The sequence below is a fragment of the Myripristis murdjan genome, chromosome 12 (assembly GCF_902150065.1).
Source record: "Myripristis murdjan chromosome 12, fMyrMur1.1, whole genome shotgun sequence".
NCBI lineage: Eukaryota > Metazoa > Chordata > Actinopteri > Holocentriformes > Holocentridae > Myripristis > Myripristis murdjan.
In genome coordinates this window covers 31,599,062-31,620,989 of record NC_043991.1, presented here as the reverse complement: position 1 = coordinate 31,620,989, position 21,928 = coordinate 31,599,062, and the positions used below count along the sequence as shown (strand labels likewise).

Sequence of the window (21,928 nt, the reverse complement as noted above, 5' to 3'; positions counted from 1 at the left end):
GATCGTTATTTTGACTCTGATAAGAAGGGGGAAGCACTGAATATGCTGCTGAGTGTTGTGGAAGAAATGGCTGCTGGTGGTAATGATCAGCAGGAAGAGGCTGCTGGTGCCAGTGCAGATGACCCGCGCCAGGAGGACCGGAACCCAGCACCTAAGAAGGCCCGAAATGAAAGCCTGCAGGACATGTACCAAGAAATCCTCACAGAGAATGATATCGTCAACTGACCCATATTTACATTTTTGATTTTATATTCTGGGACATATTGATGGCTAAAATATCAATTACCTCTGAGTTACATGTGTTTTGAAACTTATGGTTTTACACGATTCATTTAGTATATTTATTATATGGGTGCTCTTTGTGAATAATATTTAACATTATGTAGAGTCATTGTACTGCATGTTTGGTACTCTAATTGTTTTTTCCAGATTATGCTTTCCCATTTTCTAAGAATACTTTCATACTAAGACTCAACATGCACTGCTATAATGTTTTTCCCAATCAGCCCACTGGCTGAAACAACAACAACGAATGATGTTTTGAAGTATGAAGCTTGTTAAGAAAAAGAAAAGGTTGGAACGGGAATGGGTAATTGTTCCAAGGTAAATTACCCCTTTCTTTTTTTTCTTTTGCTACGTTGGCTCTTTCGTATTGTTGTGTTGTACTGTTAATTGGATTTACCCTGTTCTGCTCAACCAAACCCATTTAAAGTCTGTGATAGAGGAAAGGACAGAGCAAAGAGAAAAGGGAAAAAAGAGAGGGAGAGAGATAGAGCGGGAATGCAAGAAGGAAACTGATAGAAATGCTAAAGTAATATTTTGATGCAGATAATCATGGAAGCATCTTCATTTATTGGACAAGAAAGAGATGACTTATGATCATGCAAAAATCCTTATCAACTATTTTTATGGGGATAAAGAAACGGAGATCAATCATCAGGCAATTATACATGACATTCACCTTGTAAAAAGCCTCATTCACCACAGTCATACTGTCACATTTAAAATATACTATATGCTGGTTGCTTTCCTTCTACTGATCTTTGAAACTTGTGATGTTCCAGTTAACCTTTCTAGTGAATCTCTATAGCTTGTCAAATATAGTATGAGCTAGATCTGTAGCATGTAGTTGTCAACCAATGGGTCTTTGTGTGTTTTACAGGAGACTGGCTCCCTTAAGTCCACCACCAAGATTTGCCGACAGCTGATTTACCACCTGACCCCTCACTCCAAGTGGACCAGACAGAGTGTGCCCAGGAGGAAGTCTCAGGCATGGTGAGTCTGTCTGATCTGTAGCTGTCTGGCATCGCTGCACTGTTTCTCAGCCAGACAGTTCCTGCCATACGCAACAAAGCTTCCATTAATTCATATCAGAAACCTACTTAAAAACCATTTCTCTGAAATAGTGGTCTGACCTACAGAAAGTTGGATAGGCCTCTACAAGTTTCAGGCAGAATGATCCTGCCTTTTTGCCTCCAGTGGTTAGTACTGTCGCCTCCCAGGCCAGGGCTGTGTGTGGAGTTGGCATGTTCTCTCCATGTCCCTCCATGGGTTTCCTCCAGCATCAAAAATATTTATGTTAGGTTACACCTATTCAGAACCCCAAAAAACAAAAAATATTGTAATACATATTGTAATGGTGGATTTCTACACTAAATACACTTAATCAATTAGCAGTAAAAGAATTGATTACAATACTCGATGTTTGATTTTTTCTCTCCATTCCAGTATACGGAGAATCTGAACTGAGAAACTGCCTAATAGTAAAAATCACAAGAAATAGTAGACAATAATAGACTTTTTTCAACAAAAAGCATGAGTTTATTTATTTTACATGAATGGATAACTAATATCAATGAATAAAATTCTGCTTTAAAACATAGTACTTTTTGTATTATTTTAACAAAATTATTGATAAAACCCTGTCAGTGTATACATAATCAATAGGATGCATTGTAAGCTGATTGCATCATTGGAAAATCAAATCAGAACAGTCGGAATAAATCAAAACTGTATATCCCTTTTCAATGGTGGTTGCCATGGCGGCGCGCATAGACGCAGCGGCTACAGCTCTCCACTCTCGGTGCCATATTATATGTTTTTGTATGTGTGAATGGTTTTGTTTTTAGCTTAAAACACCACCTTATGTTGGGCAATGTACGCGTACAGTCGTCAGCACCTTTTAAGCTTGGGATTGTGCTGCGAGGTACCAATTTCACCGGACTTTCATCGCTACCAGGACATTCCGGAGGATGCCGTTAGAACACCGGGGTCTCCGTGGATAGTTCTTCCCAGTGACAAGTCCAGGACGTAAACAAGCAAAGGAAACAACAGTTATCAGGACCTTTTGAGCTTGGGATTGCGCTGCGGGATGCCAATTTCACCGGACTTTCGTCGCTGCCAGGACATTCCGGAGGACACCGAGGCTGCAGGGCCGGTGCGTTGACACGGCTGAAAGGACAGCCCTTTGGGCCGCCGCCTCCCAGCATTTTCCAGCGCCAGGTCCATGGCGAACACGGGATGACGAACTGTGCTTGCACTTCCAACAAGTGTTTCTGTTTTTTTTTTTTCTGATATCAGAGACATGGCTGCAGCCATCTATTACTGTACTTGGCTATTCAACTAGCAGAATGCACGATGCTTTCTATTCTCCCCTGCACCGAAAGGACTGAGCCCTAATTTTGTTGCATTATTATACGTATATGATTGTGCAATGACAATAAAAATCTATCTATCTATTTCCCCGTTTGTCTTCCAGTGATATCCAGATTCTCTGACCATTCCAATGGACAGATGTTTCTGAAACAATCCTGAGCAAAGCAATAAATCTTCCAGATGATATTTTTCCATATAAAAGTAATATAGCAGCTTATGTTTACTTTAAACACAGTTTAAACACAAATTATGTATTCTAACAATATGATCAATAGATGAAAATGCACCTTATGCTTCCTCCTTGCCTCATGGCCGGCCATGCTTGCTGAAAAAGGGGGTGTGGCTCTACTACAGTCCACTTTAGATGCTGTGGAACACTGTTGTTGGCTTATAGACATTCAGTCAAATAAGTCTGTGCATTTGGGTTGAGTCAGATGACAATAATCACAGATCTAGACAACCTAAAGAAGTTAAGTCCATTGGAATGGAGGGGAGGATATGAACAGGCAAATGTGCCTTTGAAAGTGCCCTTGAAAAAATTGGAGCTCCCTGGCTCTGCACAGTGGCTGCCCACTGCTGCCCAATTTTTCTGTCTTCTGCCACTGAAATTCTCTGCTGTTTTGTTATTTGGTTCTGGCTGTCAGGGTTAACTATATTGCCAGCAGTGTTGAGTGAACTGGATTCTTTGGGCTGGGTTGGTCCATGTCTACCTACCCATGCACAACTGAAGAGAAGAAAGAGTGCTCTTTCCTCCTCTCTCACTCTCTCTTACTCTTGCTCTCTCTTCCTCCCTCAACCCTTCCAGTTGAGGCAGATGGCCGCCCACCCAGAGTCAGGTTCTACTCACATTTTTTGGCCCTGTTAAAAGGTTGTTTTTTTCCCCCTTCCCACTATCATTGAGTGCTTTCTCTTGGGCAGGGGTCTGCAACCTTTACTGTCAAAAGAGCCATTTTGCCCCCTCTCCTTCTAAATAAAATTCATCTGGAGCCGCAAAACATATTTGACCCTTAAAATGAAGATAATACAGCTTATAAAGTTTTATATATAGTTATACAGTATATACAAAAACGACTTATGCTGCATTTATGAAATTATAGAACTGCAATCAAGAAACCTTTTGACATTTTACTGATATTTTTAAATGTTATAACAAAGAAAAAAAAAAAAGAAACACCCATCAGCTCAATGATTTCTTCCTGTGGCCCATCACAATTCACATATCTCCATAACAGTGCTATCTGCTCAATATCATTTCCAATCCACTTTAGCACATTTCGAAAACATAAAAGTTTAACAAAGTGCTGCACGGTAATTTACAATAAAAGACACAATGGTTAAGAAAATGAGGATTAATGAAAATGAGGATCATTTACAATGGATGTCCTCAGTGTGGTTACTGGTGATGTTTGTTGCCATTTTAATGGCTTTGTCTTTGACAGTCTTTGCAGAGAGAGGCATATCTCTAATTCCCTGAACAATTTCACATTTGTTTTTGAAGTCCAAGAAGAGGTGGTTTGATATTTTTATTAAGATTCTGTCATCTATTCTCCGCCTGTGAAGGGCTTTCCACGACTTATGATCTCCTGAACTTTTTTCGTTCCTCTCAAGCTGGGTACTTTTCAGCAAATGTTGTGTGCTTATTCTGGAAATGTCTTTCAACATTACATTTTTTGTTGTTTGCTAATTTCTCACCACATATCAAGCACACAGGTAAGCCAGCATCATTGGCAGTGAAAGCAAATAAATCTGTCCATGCAGAATTAAATTCTCTATTTTCCTCCGAGATTTTTCTCTTTTTAGATTTATCACTTATTAGCTTACTGAGGGCAGGCGTTGAAAAATCATTATCCACCTGCAGAGAAAGGTGCCATGCAGCAGACGTAATCAATGACACAGATTTTAGATAACGAAATATTTAAACTTTTTTAATTGCAGTGTCACAGTATTAACTCGAACTCGAACTCCTGTTCCCTTTGAAAGATTGCCCACTGCGCAACAAAAAATAATTAAAAATAACCATTATTTATGTACATCTTATTTTGGTCAAAGCTACAGGGAGCCACAGCAGCAATCACTGCAAGGCTGCCGATAACAAATCGCGTCTTTCCCTCTGTTTTTTCACCGTGTTTTTATTTTTATTTTTTTTCATGCACTGACGTTTAAGTCTATTTGATAAGACTACAAATGTGCTGCAGCCCGCTCTGCAACAGTGGCTCAAATTGAATTGTGTTCACCAGATATATACATTGCGTTGCAAATCTTTCACACATAATACATAAATAATAATTCAGCATTGCAGCCCGCTCACCCTTAAGGAACATGAAGCAACTCTATCCTGTTTCATTCTTGTTCACAGTTAATAGATTGGCAAGACAAGTCGAGTTTTCTCTGCAGCTGTATGTTCCAGGTTTCTAAGAAGCGCACAATTACAGATGCCTCAGAGACTTGTTTAATAATCTTAGAATTGGTACTGAATTTCAAATTAATCAAATCTATATTTTTATCACCTCAAAACTGCCCTTCCAGCACATTTAGAAGAGAATCGTCTCAGATTGCAGATGCTATTTCAGTAGTTATTTTTTCAATAATTGATGCTAGGCTCTTAAAGCAGCTATTACAGCCATTATCACTGTATTCAAAGAGATTACCATTATTTAAGAGGAAGACCCTGCTCTATTTATCTATTCTAGGTGTCAGCAAAAAGCTTCACGGAGTATGAACACATGCATTCAGTGCTTTTTTGAGTCATTATACTATAGAATACAGTAAAAATGGCTTTATTGTTTCTGCAGAATCATTGACAGGATTTATATTGTTAAATGCTGGTATTTGACCTGGCAGAAAGCTTTATGGGTTGAGCTGACTGATGACAAGAATAAAAAGAGTCATGAGTGTTATGGCTGCTTGGGCAGTTCTCATCAGCTGTGAGTGAGCGCTGATATTCATCTTCATCTGTCTGACTTCTATAGCTCTGATGTTTGACCCAGACTTCACACACACACACACACACACACACACTGCATGCTCATACTACAAAAATGCATAGATACTGTAAAGAACATTTTTCCCACAGTTCATACTTTAAATGCTGTCTAAAACAGATTCTGACTCTCTTTCTCTCCATACCTCTCTCTCTCGTACACACATGTATATACTAAATTGTGCCCAATGCATGCACAGATGTTGCCATCATATAGGACTTCCACTTTGAACTGAATGTACTGCATGCAACAGTGCACTGCTACTATCTCTCCACTCCTCACCTTCCAGTGTTGCTCTCCATCCTAAAGAAATCACCCAGAGCATCCAGAAGGGACAAAGAATGGTTTCCAAAGCAGCTGTTGAATAGAAATGAGTCTAAAGTTCTTCAGACGTTGTCTGTCAACGCTGTGATTCGGTGGTCCTACCTGGCCATTGACATGGGCAGTGTATTGTTGCTAACTATGGACTCATTTCTTTGCTGCATTGTTTTCTCCTGCAACAAATTTTCTGTTGTCTTTGTCCAGGTTACTGTTAATTAATTAATTTATTTTTGTTTTTGAAGAAGTAGTACACTACAAGTTATAAAATGCATGACAACTCCCTCTGTTTTCTTTTACTGTTAATTTCTTTTTTTAATTCTTTTTTTAATACAATAAAATTTTCACATATTCATCAAACATTTTTCTTTCTTCTGAACATACACAACTGTAAAACTAATAGCCAAAAGAAAGTGTTCAAAATAAATGTATATAAAAAACACAATAAGTACAAATAAAAGTAAATAAAATGATAATAATTAATAAAAATATTCTGACTGACTTCATGTTACTATACATTTAACATCTTCTTTACTTCTTCATCACCGTCCTATACACTTCTATCAACATCCACCATTACTTAAACATTTAAGCACCTATATAGACATCTCCCTATCTAAATACCTACCACCTCCAACTCTTATTTCAGCCCTCTCTCCTCATAGGTAAAATCTCATTCATTCACCCACATTTACCTCTATCTACCCTTTTTTTTAGCCTTTAAAAAAAAGGGAGCCAGGAAACACAGAAACAGCAACTGACAAAGAAACAACATAACACATACAACAAAAATACATTCATACAATAGAAATTTTACACACAAGCATAAGCAGAAATCCCAGGGAGGGGTCGGGGGGGACAAGACCTCTCCATTCATAAAGCTCTGTTCTAACTTTAGGGACAGATAGCAGTAAGATATCCTGTGACCTCAACGAATACTTTCCAGTGCTTTTTTGCGAAATGTAGACACAGAGGTACGACAGAAGAAGGCCAAGAATTGCCTTGTAAATATAGGTGTGCCAATGAATAAGCCTACGAGAGGACAATGCAGACCAACTAACCCGATTATACAGAGTGCACTGATGAGTATGAGATCTACAGTTGGTGATGAATCTCAGTGCACCATGATAAACTGTGTTGATTGCATTTCAATCAATCAATCAATCAATCTTTATTTATATAGTGTAAAATCACAACAGAAGTTATCTCATGACGCTTTACAGGTAGAGCAGGTAAAGACCACGCTCTACGAATTACAGTAGAAAGCACTGGGAAGAAGCATGCATGTACAGTACATCACCATAATCAAGTACAGGCATGAACGTAGCAGCAACAAGCCTCCTTTTTACCTTGAAAGAAAAACAAGACTTATTTCTGAAATAAAAACCTAATTTCAACTTTAGCTTCTGCACAAGGTGTTGAATATGAGGTTTAAAAGTGAAACCATCATCTATTAGGATACCAAGATACTTATATGCAGAAACAATCTCGATGACTTTTCCCTCAAAAGTGAGAATCGATGGTAGGTTCACTAGCAATTTCCTAGCATTTGTGAAAACCATAAGTTTAGTTTTGTCTGAGTTCAAGACAAGTTTCAGTTGACACAAGGTATTTTGCACAATATCAAAAGCAGTTTGCAAATTCAGGAAAGCTTTATCAAGACTTTCAGCACAACAATAAATAACTGTATTGTCAGCATAGAAATAGATTTTCAGCATAGAAAAAGATTTCCATTAGACACATTTTGACCCAGCCTGTTAATATAAAGAGTAGGGCGCCGAGTCAGGCGCACGCATGCGCGTTGTGCACGTATGTGGCGCTGGTTGCCTCCCTGGAAAAGTTTACTCTAAGATGCTGGAGAGGAGGATTCGACCAATTGTCGAACCTCAGATTGAAGAGGAACAATGCGGTTTTCGTCCTGGTCGTGGAACAACAGACCAGCTCTTCTCTCTCACAGGTATCCTGGAAGGGGCCTGGGAGTATGCGCATCCGGTCTACATGTGTTTTGTGGATCTGGAGAAGGCGTATGACCGGGTTCCCCAGGATATTCTGTGGGAGGTGCTGCGGCAGTATGGGGTGAGGGGAGCACTCCTCAGGGCCATCCAATCCCTGTAGGTCCAAAGCGAGAGCTGTGTCCGGATTCTCGTCAGTAAGTCGGACCTGTTTCCTGTTGGTGTTGGCCTCCGCCAGGGCTGCACTTCGTCACCAATCCTGTTTGTGATTTTCATGGACAGGATATCACGGCATAGTTGTGGAGGAGAAGGGTTGCAGTTCGGGCTGAGGATTGCGTTGCTGCTTTTTGCAGATGATGTGGTCCTAATGGCATCATCGGTCTGTGACCTTCAGCACTTATTGGACTGGTTCACAGCCGATTGTGAAGCGGCTGGGACGAGGATCAGCACCTCTAAATCTGAGGCCATGGTTCTCAGCAGGAAACTGGTGGAATGTCCACTGCAGGTCGGGAATGAGTTCTTACCCCAAGTGAAGGAGTTTAAATATCTCGGGGTCTTGTTCACGAGTGAGGGAACATTGGAACATGAGATTTGCCGGCGAATCGGAGCAGTAGGGGCGCTACTGCATTCGCTGTACTGCACTGTTATGAGGAAAAGACAGCTGAGCCAGAAGGCAAAGCTCTCGCTCTACTGGTCAATCTTCGTTCCCACCCTCACGTATGGTCATGAGCGATGGGTCATGACCAAAAAAACAAGGTCATGGATACAAGCGGATGTAATGGGTCTTCTCAGGAGGGTGGCTGGCGTCTCCCTTAGGGATAGGTGAGAAGTTCAGTTATCCGTGAGAGACTCGGAGTAGAGCTGTTGCTCCTTTGCGTGAAAAGAAGCCAGTTGAAGTGGTTAGGGCATCTGGTAAGGATGCCACCAGGGCGCCTCCCAAGGGAGGTTTTCCTGGCACGTCCAGCTGGGAGGAGGCCACTGGGCAGGCCTAGGACCAGGTGGAGAGATTATATCTCCACACAAGTTCAAGTTCAAGTTCAAATTTATTGGTCACATATACAATCATACACAGTACAATGCATAGTGAAATGTATTATATACTTGTCTGGCAAAATTTATAAAAACATATAATAACAACATTGAAGCATAAAAACATTAAAACAAACACATTGTCTAAAATAATAAGTTAAATGAATAGTGCAAAGGTGCAGTAACAGATAGTGCAGGGAAAATGAAAGTGCTGACTTGGAGGGGGCTAGGCACAGTTCTCGTTTAGCAGCCAGATGGCCTGAGGGAAGAAGCTCCTTCTCATCCTCTCTGTGTTTGCCTTTAGGCATCGGTAGCGCCTCTCTGATGACAACAGAGTGAACAGTCCGTTGTTAGGGTGACTGGGCTCCCGAACAATCTTTTTGGCCTTTGACCTGCATCGCTTGAGGTAAGTGTCCTGCAGGTTAGGGAGGGTGGTTCTGATGGTACACTCAGCTGAGCAGACCACCCTCCTCAAGGCCAAGTAGTCCTGCTTGTCCAGCTTCTTGCCATAGCGTTGTTTAGCCTCCTTTACAGCTCTGTGGACATTGTATGAGGCTGCTTTATAATCCTCCATATTCCTGGTTGCAAGCCCTTTGTTATAGGCAGCACTGTCGGACCTCAGAGTGCTCCGAATAGTTTTATCCACCCAAGGCTTCTGGTTGGGAAATGTTCTGATGGTGATTTTCGGGACTGTGTCGTCCACCAACTTCCCAATAAACGCTAGCAAGCATATCATGTAGCTCAGACAGGGCAGTGCTTGTGTCTGCTTGTGATGGAATATAAACGGCACTGAAGATGATAGAAGTGAATTCCCGGGGGAGGTAAAATAGATGGCATTTGATTGTCAGGAGCTCCAGTTTGGGCAAGCAGGAATGTGTAAGAGAGACAACATTCCTGCTATCGCACCAGTTGTTATTTACCATCAGGCATACTCCACCTCTCCTAGACTTGCCCGATCCAGCTGTTCTGTCCATGCAATACACCAAAAAAAAACTCTGCAGGTTGAACAGTGTGATCCGGTGTTGCAGTAGTCAGCCATGTCTCGGTGAGGCAAATGATGTTACAATCCCGTATGTGTCTCTGGTATTTGATCCTGGCCCTTAGATCGTCCAAGTTGTTCTCCAGGGACTGGACCTTGGCTAGCAGGATACTAGGCAGTGGTGGTCGATGTGCCCGGTTTCTCAACCTGTTCCTGATGCCGGCTTCCTTACCTCTGGGCCTCTTTTGCGACCTGGAGCGAGCACAGTCCCCATAATTGTTGGTAGCTCTCCGCACTATCTCACTGGGCCAAGTTGGGTCAGGTGTCAGACTTGAGTACTGTGTTCCGATGAGAATTAGCATCTGTCTGTCATATGTGACAAGACATAGAGCAGGCGTAGCTAATAAGTCAAATATGACCATAGACTACACGATATACAGACAAACAACCGGAGCAGGTACGACGGCAGCTGCACTCACTGGCGCCATCTTGGCCTGGGAGCAGGGGAAGGGGAAGTTTGGGGTTCCCTGCTGAAACTGCTTCCTCCGCGACCTGATTCCGGAAAAGCAGTTGAGGATGATGATGATGATGATGAAAATACATGAATAAACACATACATAAATAAAAGAGAATTAGCCCATTCCTTTTTTCCACTTCACCTTGTTTGTTTGTTCACCCTCCTGTATAGTACCTTTTCCCTTCTGTCCAAGTACAAATATTAACTGTGTATACAGTGTGGCCTAAAAAGAAAAAGAAAAAAAAAAACTCTAACAACAACTATAACACCTAACATTTAAACATCTTTAGCTATGAACCAAGGGGATCATCAGTTTTTGCTTTCCATTATATAAAGTCTGATCTAATTGACGATATGTACTCAATCCAACTTTTCCAAATTCTTTTAAATTTATCCGTTTCCAATCTGAAAGAAAAGGTCATCTTCTCCATCACAAATATGTCATGTATTACATCGATCCATTCCTTAACCTTAGGTGCATCTGTCTTCCACCATTTTCTGGTAATAGCTTTTTTACTCACAATTAACATTATCCTAAACATATATTTGTCTCCAAATCTTGTAAAACCTAATGTTGTTTTACCTAAGTAAAGTACCTCAAATGTAAGCAGCAATTTTAGCTTCAATATTTTCTCCATACGGTTTTTAATCTCCTGCCAGTAAAGTTTAATAATGGGGAAACTCCAAAAGACATGGAAGTGGTCAGCTGTATTTGCTCCACATAGTCTCCAGCACCTTGAATTCTGATTTTTTTTCTGTGCTGGTATTATGAAAAATCTTGTAATGTTTTTCCATCCATATTCTCTCCATGATGAGGAGCAAGTTGTTCTCCACTATTGTTCATTAATCTCTTCCCATTCATCCACTGATAGGACAATATTTGCTTCTTTCTCCCACTTCTCTTTTATGTATACAGTATTACCACCTTTCAGATTTTCAATTCCCTTATACAATTTTGAAATTAACTTTCCTCCTGAAACTGAATCATATGCCATGATAAACATATTGACAATTTCTATTCTCAATCACTCAAGATTTTCTTTTTTTATTGTTTGCTCTAAATAATGCCTCAATTTTTAAGTATCGATAAAAGTCTTGATTGTTTAATCCATATTGGTCCTTTAATTCTTGAAAGTGTTTGATATCTTTCTTATTCAAGAGTTCCCAAAATATACTCAGTCCTCTTTCCCAAGTTTTAAACCTGTTATCTGTCCTATTTGGTATAAACTCTGAATCGTATGCAATCCATCCCATTACCTTACTATTTTTTTCCAAATTATTATTTGTGATTAATTCGTTCCATATCTTAAGAGATATGCCCAGCCATGGGTTAATCTCTTCTCTAAGGTGTTTTCTTTTTTTGTTTGTTATCCCCTATTATAGCTTGTATGGGAGTGCCATCTGTTGTACTGCCTTTGAGTTCTTTCCATCTTGATGAATACAAAGGATTACATAGATTCAACAGTATTTTTATTTGTGTGGCTTGATAATAGCTTTTAAACAAGGTAATGCTAATCCTCCCTTAGATAGATAGATAGGTATACTTTATTGATCCCAGACTGGGAAATTCACAAATTCTAGGTAACTGTAAGGTTCTGTATCTGATTCTTGGCCTTTTTCCTTCCCAGATATATCTGGAAATCATCTTTTTTTTTTTTTTGGCATTTCTGCTTTATTTGACAGTCACAGTAGAGATAGACAGGAAAGGCAGGGGAAAGAGAGGGGATGACGTACAGCAAAGGATCTGAGGTCAGATTCGAACCCCGGTCGCTGTGATCGGGACTAAGCCCTGGTACATGGTGCGCACGCTTTACCAGTGAGCCACCGGGCCGCCCTATCTGGAAATCATCTTGTCCCATTCAATAAAATCCTTTTCTGTTACCTCCACAAGTAAAGCCTGGAACAGATACAATAACCTTGGAAGTACATTCATTTTGATCGCCTCAACTCTTGAAGTGATACTTTGAAAGGGAATTAGGCTCCATCTTCCAATGTCTGATTTTATTTTACGAGGTAATGGGTCGTAATTTATTGATTTTAACCAAGTCAAATCTTGTGGTAAATTAACCCCAAGATATCTCATTGATTTAAAATCCCAATCAATTCCATATCTTTCTCTAATAGCTTGATCTGGCCTGTAATTAAAAGTAAGGACCTGTGTTTTTTGTATGTTTAATTTATATCCAGATAATAGACCATACTCTGTGAGAGTCAGCATAAGTGCTTCGAAGGATGTAGCAGGGCTAGATAGATATATCTGGACATCATCTGGGAATAAAGCTATCTTCTGAACTCCCCCCTCCATGTCTATACCTTTTATGTTTTCATTTTGTTTTACCCACTGGCTAAGAGGTTCCAGAAAAATAGAGAATAGAAGAGGGCTTGCAGAGCAACCCTGTCTGCAGCCTCGTTCTAGTGTGATTGGATTTGAAAGAATACCATTGATTTTAATTTTAGCCATTGGCTGGTGTGTGAATGTGTGCGGGCATCCCGTTACCATCTATGGTAATGGGATGCGGGAGAGCGGCTGTTTTTTAAGCTTCAGACAAGCACCGCCTCTTCTTCCACGTTTCCTGATCGTACGAGTTCGGCCGCCGGTAATTCCTCGAAAAACGGGCGTTTGAAGTCCGTCGAGGTTAATCGGTTCGAGGTCCACTGGTGGGTCGTGGGTATTCCACTGTAGGAGCAGCTCCCTTCCATACTAGAGTAGAGGAGGGGGGCAGTCAGGAGGCCATAGAGAGTGCCCAAGGGTCCAGGCAAGGTAGAACACCAGCCACATCAAAATCAAAGCGTAGAAATCCATAATTACACATCCAAGGGGTACCTGGTTCCGTCGAACCTTGCAGGGAGTGCCAAGGACTCGAGGTGCTGAGAAGAAACATCTGAAGAGTCTGCAGGAGAACGGCTAAACGCCGGCTAGCCGACGCTAGGAGTTAGCCGGCAAAAGTTTATTGACCCTTTGCACATACGTCACAATTATCACGTGACATGGGAGGCGGCGCCATGATGGACGGCAGAAAGCGATAGTGATAGTGATAGTGACGAGTAGATATTGATAGATAGTGATGGTGACAAGTAGATATTTTAAATGTAAGTGATGGCGACCCATAGTCGGGATAATGCTGCTGTGGAACTGTCGAGTGAAGTGAATGACATTGATGGACAGCACAAAGAGAGATATTTGGAGAAGCTGGCGATAGCGGGGTTATGTACCGACCCGTACCTTTATCCAGCAGCTGTGTTCACGGACCTAACAAAGTCGTCCAGTCTGCCCAACTTCGGTCCTCACGATCTCTACCACTATGTGACCAACAGAGTGTCCCCATACACAGGTGCAGATCTAAAAGCATACAAAAGCCTGGATGCTTATCAGTTCTTTGTAGCCGGTTGGGTCACCGAATCGCGGTGCTACGATAACGGAAGAGGAATGTACCTCATAATGGCAAAGGTAAGACATAGTGTATCTCTCTTCAGGACAACACAAACACAGGTTGTTTCTTTGACAACGCCGTGACAACTATGTTTCAATGAATACAGTACAATTTCTGCAACAACACTTATGCTATAATGTTAGCTAGCTGTTAGCCTTTCTCAGGAATGGTTAAGCATTAGATAGCCGCTGCTACCATGGCCATAACATATTATAGCTAATGCATAATCAGTCCTGAGAAGTGCTAATAGTAAGGTGTGTATGTTTTTAACCTGTTTCCCCTAGGGTGCGGCCATCAAAACTCAAATCCACTACACAGTCTTGCCATCTAGCTAGCATCTGGTGGTGCTGTGCTACAGCTATAGACTAAAACATCAAACATCTGTAATTTCAGGTCCATCATAGTCAGGCTCTGTCTGCGCCTCAGCTGAAACCATGGGTGTCTGTAAAGAAGGATGGAACTGTTGTGTGCGGCCACTGCACATGTAAAGCAGGCCTTGGAGAGGTCTGCTCCCATATCACTGCTCTGCTGTATGCTCTAGACTCCGCTGTGAAACACCTGGAAGATAGAAGCTGTACTGATGTGCCACGACAGTGGGGACAGCCTCCCGTGAAACCAGGCAAAGCTCTGTTTGAGGAGGGGTTGGGAATTGATTTCTCAAATCCTGCTAAAAAGCACTGCGGTGAACTGAACAAACAGGTCAGTTCAGGTCCATCAGGGAAAAAAGCAGATGTGTCAAGAGCAGCCATAGAAAAATTTTACAAAGATCTGGACAATGCAACCCCAAACCCTTCAGAGAAGAGTGGTCTCCTACGCATTTTACCTCGGTACAATCGCCAGTTCCAACCAAAGGTGGTGTCTCTGGGTCTACCACAGCCTCTACCCTAGTTGTACAGCGCTCAGAGCCGGAAGCTGTCTGCCCCTGACCTGATGCAAAAATGTGAATTGGTGTTTCAGGCCATGGAAGTCACACCAGAGCAGGTACGCTATACAGTTACAGTATAGCTATTCATTCCTCTGTATATGAAATAAGTACAATGTAAATGAAAAGTGTTATGTCATTCATTTCATGCTCTATAATTTTTAATGTTCTGGGCAGTAAAAGTTGAGGAAGAGACGAGACAACAGGGAAAGTCCAGGTTATGGTTTGACATGAGGGCTGGTAGGGTGACAGCATCCAGGTTCAAATCAGCTGCCAGGACAGACCCCACAAATCCTTCCAAATCCCTTATCAGGCAGATCTGTTACCCTGACCTATGCAGGTTTTCAACAGTTGCAACAAGGCATGTAATGAAACAAACATAGTCCTGTTAATTTCACCAGTGTGTGAGTAAAGAAATGAGATGTGCTCCAAACTGTTCTGTGAATGTTATGGGATATGTATTTCAACTGTAGCATTGCAATGTGATGTACATCTGATATATTCCCAGTCACAATAATAGACAGCAATTCAATATCATATGATGTAATGCCAAAGAATATTATCTGCTAATAACATTCTCGCTAATTTACTTGTATTAGAAGAGCTTACAGTGCTTAGAGAAATGACAGTATGTAAAGGGCCCTCAAACAGCTGTGATAACTTAATAACATGATTTTCCAATTTGACAGATGGGGATGTGAACACAAGAAGAAGGCCAGAGAGACATACAAGGCTTGGGCTGCACAACAGCATCAGTACCATAGTGTTCGTGATGCTAGTCTTCACATTGACACGTCCCGTCCCTACCTTGGAGCATCACCAGACGCCTTACTTTCCTGCACCTGCTGTGGCAAGGGCATTTTGGAGATCAAGTGCCCACATTGTGCCAAGGACAGCGGAGTCCTCAGTGCTGCAGAAATGAACCTGTTGGACTGCATTGAGATCATAGAGGGTGCCCATGCACTTAAAAAACATCATCAGTACTACTACCAAGTGCAAGCCCAGTTGTTTGTGACAAAATGTAAATACTGTGGCATTATGGTGTGGTCTGAAAACAAGTTTTTCATACAGAGAATCTTGCCTGATCCTGACCTTATTACAGGGGCAGTAGAGAATGTGGAGCTGTTCTACAGGTTAGCCATTTTACCCGAGTTATTGGCCAAGAAATTCACATGCCCAGTTCTGTAAAACATAACACAGTCCACAGACTCACAGGGACTGCAGGAGTAAGAGGACCAGCTAACACCTACACTTCCCTTGGTCAGTTCAGTTGTACCTGTGTAACAATGACATTTAATTAAACACAGATTATGACCATGTCCCATAATGTAGTTGATTCAATTTGTTGTGTATGTATATAAAAACAATACTTGGTTACGTTTGAGATGATTTAATCAACATGTTATGTGCATGGTAAAACTATTTACATTTGGCCTTTGGATCAGTTACAACCTTTTACTCAAATACTGGTAAAATTCATTTGATATCTCTACACTTTGTATCAACAATGACAATGGAGGTGTAATAAATATACATAAAAAAATAAATCAGATCAATAAATCATATCAATCAATTGGCACAACTGAGGGACACAAATTTGTAAGAGCACATGCCACTCTGACTATCTTATCCAGACTGGTGTATTCTGCTTCACTTGATGTCATCAGAAGACTAATAGGCACAGGTCCTTGCAACATTTTATACTTGGATCTGGCTTGTCCAATAACCCGCGCTACATGTATGCGGACTGCTGCTAGTCTTCGTGTGCCTTCCAGTTCAACGGTGCCCAGCTGTTTTTTGCCGCGTGTAAAGGCAGGAGTTTCAACCCGTGCGCAGTACAACCCAACTTGGTCCTGAATTGTGAAGCCACGGTCAGCTAGGACCAAGTCTCCTGGTTGGAGGTTATCCAGAAATCCACTGTTTGCCGTGATGTGAGCATCTGTTTTACGCCCCCACCAGCCCTTTGATACGAAGGAGATCACGCCTTCTGGAGTAATACCTATCAGGTATTTAATGGTGTTGTGAGACTTATACTGAGAGTATGTTTGTGCCCTTGCCTTTAAATCTTTAGGTTTTTCAGAGCTTATTTCAAAACAGTCTATCACTGACATGCAATTCTTGAACGATTTTCTGAAACACATTGGCATGGATGCTTGGATGTCCTCTCTCTCAGGCCACACCACACTGGCAGGTACTAATGTATCATTTAGTACATCTATCACATTTGTAAAAACTCTGGAAATAGTAGAGCAGTGGGCACAAAATAGGTAGGACAAAAATGCAACTGGCAGATTAAGCCTCAGTCTCATTAATGTTAACAGTAGCTGTTTGAAGGGTGTGATGTGTGTAGTGTTCTTGAGAGCTGGCTTTACAAGATCAAGTATTGCCCAAAACACTGGGAAGAGGTGCAGTTTTTAAGAGTTTTTAGTTTGTCTTTGTTCTCAAAACTACTCTGTTCAAGAAGATCTGAGGACTTCAGCTTGTCTTTTAGTGTGAAGGCCTCACCCTGGAGCTGCTGACACTCATACTGCAGTGAGTCGATGTCCTCTGAAGTCAGGTCTGTTTGGCACATAGCATCACATTTTGAATTAGTACTTGTATCACTGACTGAAGGCTCATCTTCAGCATCAGCTAATAATGGGCCATTGTTCTCAGCTGAGAGATTGAGGATGACTCCTGTCTCTTCCTTTTTTTCATAGCCTCTCTCGCTTCATACTTCTCCAGACTTTCCTGGGCTCGCCTCTTCTCAGGGGTCTTAATGTGCGCAAATACAGATGGCACATAATCAGGTGACAAAGGGTCATCACTCTTTCCTGATAAAAAATAAAGACATCACATAATCAAACTGTGTTGACATGAAAGCCTGACATCACCATGTTCACTACTACCTCTAGCCTAAAACAATCACTGCATTTTCAGACTCAAGTTAGCCTAATGTTTTAACTCCCTCATGTTCTTCCTCTTCTTCCTCTCAACATCTCCGTCCCTCTCCCGGTCACCCTCCCATTGTCTTTCTCCCTCCCTCTCTCTCACCCAACCTCGAAGTGAGGTAACAGTTTAGCCCTTCTCAGGACTGTTTATGCATTATCTGGCGCTATTCCACAACTTAAGTCATAACTCAACGCTAACCAGTCCTGAGAGGGGCTAAGTAACAGTTGTAAGCTAGTTGCTAGTCCTTCTCAGGACTCTTCATATTAGCTGGCACTCCTAATAGTAATGGTATTGCTATGGTGATGGCGACGCGCATGGACTCAGCGGCCCCTCCAGGGATCAGCGGGAGTGAATGTTTCAAATGTTTTGCTTAACCCAGACGCTCAGGTTGCATAACCTACAGCCGAGAGACTTTACTAAACATCAGGGTAAAGCGTGCTGCAAGAAATGAGGCACTCTGCTTTGATGTGGACTACGCCAGTACGGCCAGTACATTTTACCTGTGTCTTCACCGGCAGTCACCAGGGAGAGGAGGAAGCACAAGCAGTGTGAACGTAAACAAAGGAGGGGGAAGGGAGCCGGTGTTCCGGATTAACTGAGGTCTGTATCACGAAGCGGGATTAAGGCGTTCGCGAGATAACTTCGGGATAAAGGCGTTAGCGAGATAAGGGTCCTGAGAAGGACTAGCTAGCTAACGTTAGTAGCTAGCTAGCATCGCTACTAGTAAATAAACCCTACTTGAGTTTGTTAGCTAACGGTAGCTGCGTTAGTTAACTGCATCGCGTTTGTTTTGACTGACTCTAAAATAGCTAAGGTTTTATAACTTTGATAACTTTTTAATATGAAACTGACCTTGTAAAAAATGCTCGCTACAGATTCGGGAGTACTTGGAGGGCTGCCAGCCCTTGCGATTGATGGCAGCTATCCATCGCCGTCTTCTGTCCGCATCGGGAGGTATTCTGTAGAAAGCGAGATTAGGCTTACAGCCTTGCCTGTTGGCACACTGCACAGCACAGCAGGAGATGACCATATCACTACCAAGAAAGGAAATTAACTAATTAAAAAACTATATACAACTACGAAATGTCACTAAGTCTAATGCGCCTCCTTGTCTTACATTGACGTCCACTGCTCTTTTGCCGTCCATCATGGCGTTCATATTTCGCGCGACTGGATCGTGATGTCACGTGCAAAGGGTCAATAGCCTTCATGCTAGCGGGGTGGCTAACACAGATAAGTAGCTTCAGACTCAGCGTAAAAGTCCACAAATTACACATCCAAGAGGGTACTTGGTTCTGTCGAACCTTGCAGAGGAGTGCCTCTGCAAGGTTCAGGTGACAGGAAACAGGAGGAACAACACATCCACAACGCACCTAAAGTCTGCCACTATCCAAACTGGGCCACAGAAAAAGGAAAACAGCAAATAAAACAAAGACAATATACCCAACCCAGAAAAAAGAAACAGGCACACAAAACAGACAACATGGGAGCAGTCACTTTGCCATACATCAGAGGAATCACAGAACGCATTCAGAGCGTTTAAGAAGCGACACATCAGCACACCTGTAAAACCGCACATAAAGCTCAGACAACTATTAGTACACCCAAAGGACAAGACAGACCAACTGCACAAATGTAACATAATTTATGAGATACCATGCAAATCATGCAACAAAACCTACACAGGAGAAACAGGAAGATCACTCAGCACCCGGAAGAAAGAACATCAAAAAGAGTGTGAAAAGGAGATGGAGAAAAGACAGACATGAGCAATAAAAGAACAGGCACTGCAGGAGAATTTAAAATCGGCAATAACAGACCACTGCAAACGAGAAAATCATATTATGGACTGGGAAAAGACAAAAGTCATCCGCACTCAAGACAACAAACAGCAGCGCTGGATAATGAGGCAGTGGAGATCAAAAAACGAGCGCAAACAACAATGAACCGGGACGAGGGGGCCTACATGCTCTCCACAACCTGGGACAGAGTACTCAAGCGGCAGAGTGACGGCGAGAGGTGTGGCCGGCCTGTCAAAAAATGTGACAGGTAGGCTACGCCTCTATGAGTAACATCAGCTGATAAAGACATGTCACACACCACCTAGTGACACCTCTGATGAAGGCAGAAGCATACCAGAAACATGTAAGGCAAGAAGAAACCTGCTTCGTGTCTGATATAGATGAAACTCTATGCAGCACAACTTGGTGGGCGTTTTCCTGGTAATTTCTCTGCGTGAGAAATACAAGGTGTGGCGTGTGAGCGTGTGAGCGGGTTGAAATGTGTGTCTCACGCCCAATGCGTGAGACTTGAGAGCTTTGAGGTAGCCTAAATCAAAACATTAACCCGTAATCACATAATCCCATGATCGTAAATTATTTACTTTGTTTGTACATAGAATAAAAACAATTTCACAGTGTTAAACGTGTACAATGTGGCATTGTGATGATACTGCCGGAAGGTAAGTATACGTGGTGCTAAAAGCTCTTCTCCCTAGTGCAAGCTTTTTACATCACTGCCCCCAGGGTGCATTGCGCAGGTAAAATAATGACTGCCTCCGTAGGTAAAAATGTGTACTAAACAATGTGGATTTTTAAAGCAATGGCCATATTTTATGTGTTTCTAACAACATATTCAAGTATAAGACAACAATCGTGGTTTCTTAAGGCCTACAAGTCATCATAGTCGGGGTTCCTTTTAAAGTCTTGTGATCCATTTCAGTTATTCCTTGCCCTGGATTCTCCTGAAAGCTTGCAGTTTGCTTTGTATCCCAATCTTGCTTCCGCTGCACCTTGCCCAGTCTTTGCTTGACTCGTTTGCCAGGACAGGCGGTTAATCCTCTCCACCCAGTTCTCCACTGGTTTGGCAATCATCATAGCCAAACCTCGCCACCATATCCTTAGTCGCCTTCTCTGCTGTGTTGTATGTGCGTGTTTCTCCCTCATAGAACATTCGGAGTTTCACTTGAAAAGCTCTCCTTCCCTCATACATCAGGCCCTTTTTCTGCCATGCTATCTTGATGAACTCGTCTTTACTCCTGAAACTGAGTAGTTTCACCACAATGGATCTCAGTGGGGAATCGTTTGGTGGTCGTGAAACCAGTGCGCATTGAGCTCTCTCAATCTTAAGATTGAAAGATGGAGGTAGCTGTAATTTCTCCCTTAAGAGGGTCTCCACAAAGTTGATCATCGACTGAGCGTTCTCCTCTGCTCCTTCCTTGACTCCATGTATCCTGACATTTTCTCTTCTTGTGCGTCCCTCCTGGTCCATCAGTCTGATTTCAAATTGTTTTTGCAGCTCAAGGAGCTCCAGTGTTGCTTCCTTGATGTGCTGAATACGCTCCTCAGACTCCGCTATCCACCATGTTTCATCTATCCTTCTGTTTGCCTGGCTGCTTTCTTCCTTAATTTATTTTAGACTTTTCGAATGTTCGGCTACGAAAGGTGAGGGACTGTAAGGCTGAGGACGACTATATGTTGAGCTGGAATCAGTAGTTGGGTATAGATAGCTCATACATGGATGAAGTGGATTAGCTTTGCCATTGGCCAGGGTGATGTTATGACAGCCAATAAAGTGGGCCTGACTTTTCCTGCCATATGATAGCATGTCTCAGTAATGTATTAGGGTATAGGTAACCAGGGAAAGAGGAAGGTGCTGCCTTAGAGAGGACCCTACCTGGACAAGTCCTGGAACTGTGACTAAGTTTGAGTCAGTTAAGCCTAGGCTTCACTCATGGGTTGTTCATGTTAATACTTATTGACAGAAATAAACCTACTTGCACCAAACCTCTGCCTGACAGCAGAGGTTTACAATTTTCTACTACTGAATTCAGACAATGCTAAAGTTATTGTAATAGGCCAAAAACACATTAGAAATGCATGATCTAATCACACAGTTACCTTAGATAGTATCGCACTGGCCTCCAGAACCACCGCAAGGAATCTTGGAGTTATTTTTGACCAGGATATGTCATTTAACTCCCACATTAAACAAACCTATGCAATATTGCAAAAATCAGGCACTTCCTTTCTGAAAAAGATGCAGAGAATTTGTTACTTCTAGGCAGGATTAGTGCAACTCCTTACTCTCAGGCTGCCCCAACAAGTCTCTAAAGACTCTCCAGTTGATTCAGAATGCTGCTGCACATGTATTAACCGGAACTAAGAACAGAGATCATATTAAAACTGATTAAAACCTGCTACCTGTGCAGGTT

At 42.0% G+C, this 21,928-nt stretch overlaps 1 protein-coding gene across 1 annotated transcript in view; it reads left to right on the top strand.

Annotated features, from left to right (window-relative positions):
• Positions 1 to 21,928, top strand: part of lrrc75bb (leucine rich repeat containing 75Bb) — a 75,555-nt gene that overhangs the window by 40,422 nt on the left and 13,205 nt on the right. The window contains exon 3 of the mRNA XM_030066019.1: positions 1,163 to 1,275. Coding sequence (XP_029921879.1) covers positions 1,163 to 1,275 — 113 coding nt within the window. The remainder of the gene's footprint in view (positions 1 to 1,162; positions 1,276 to 21,928) is intronic.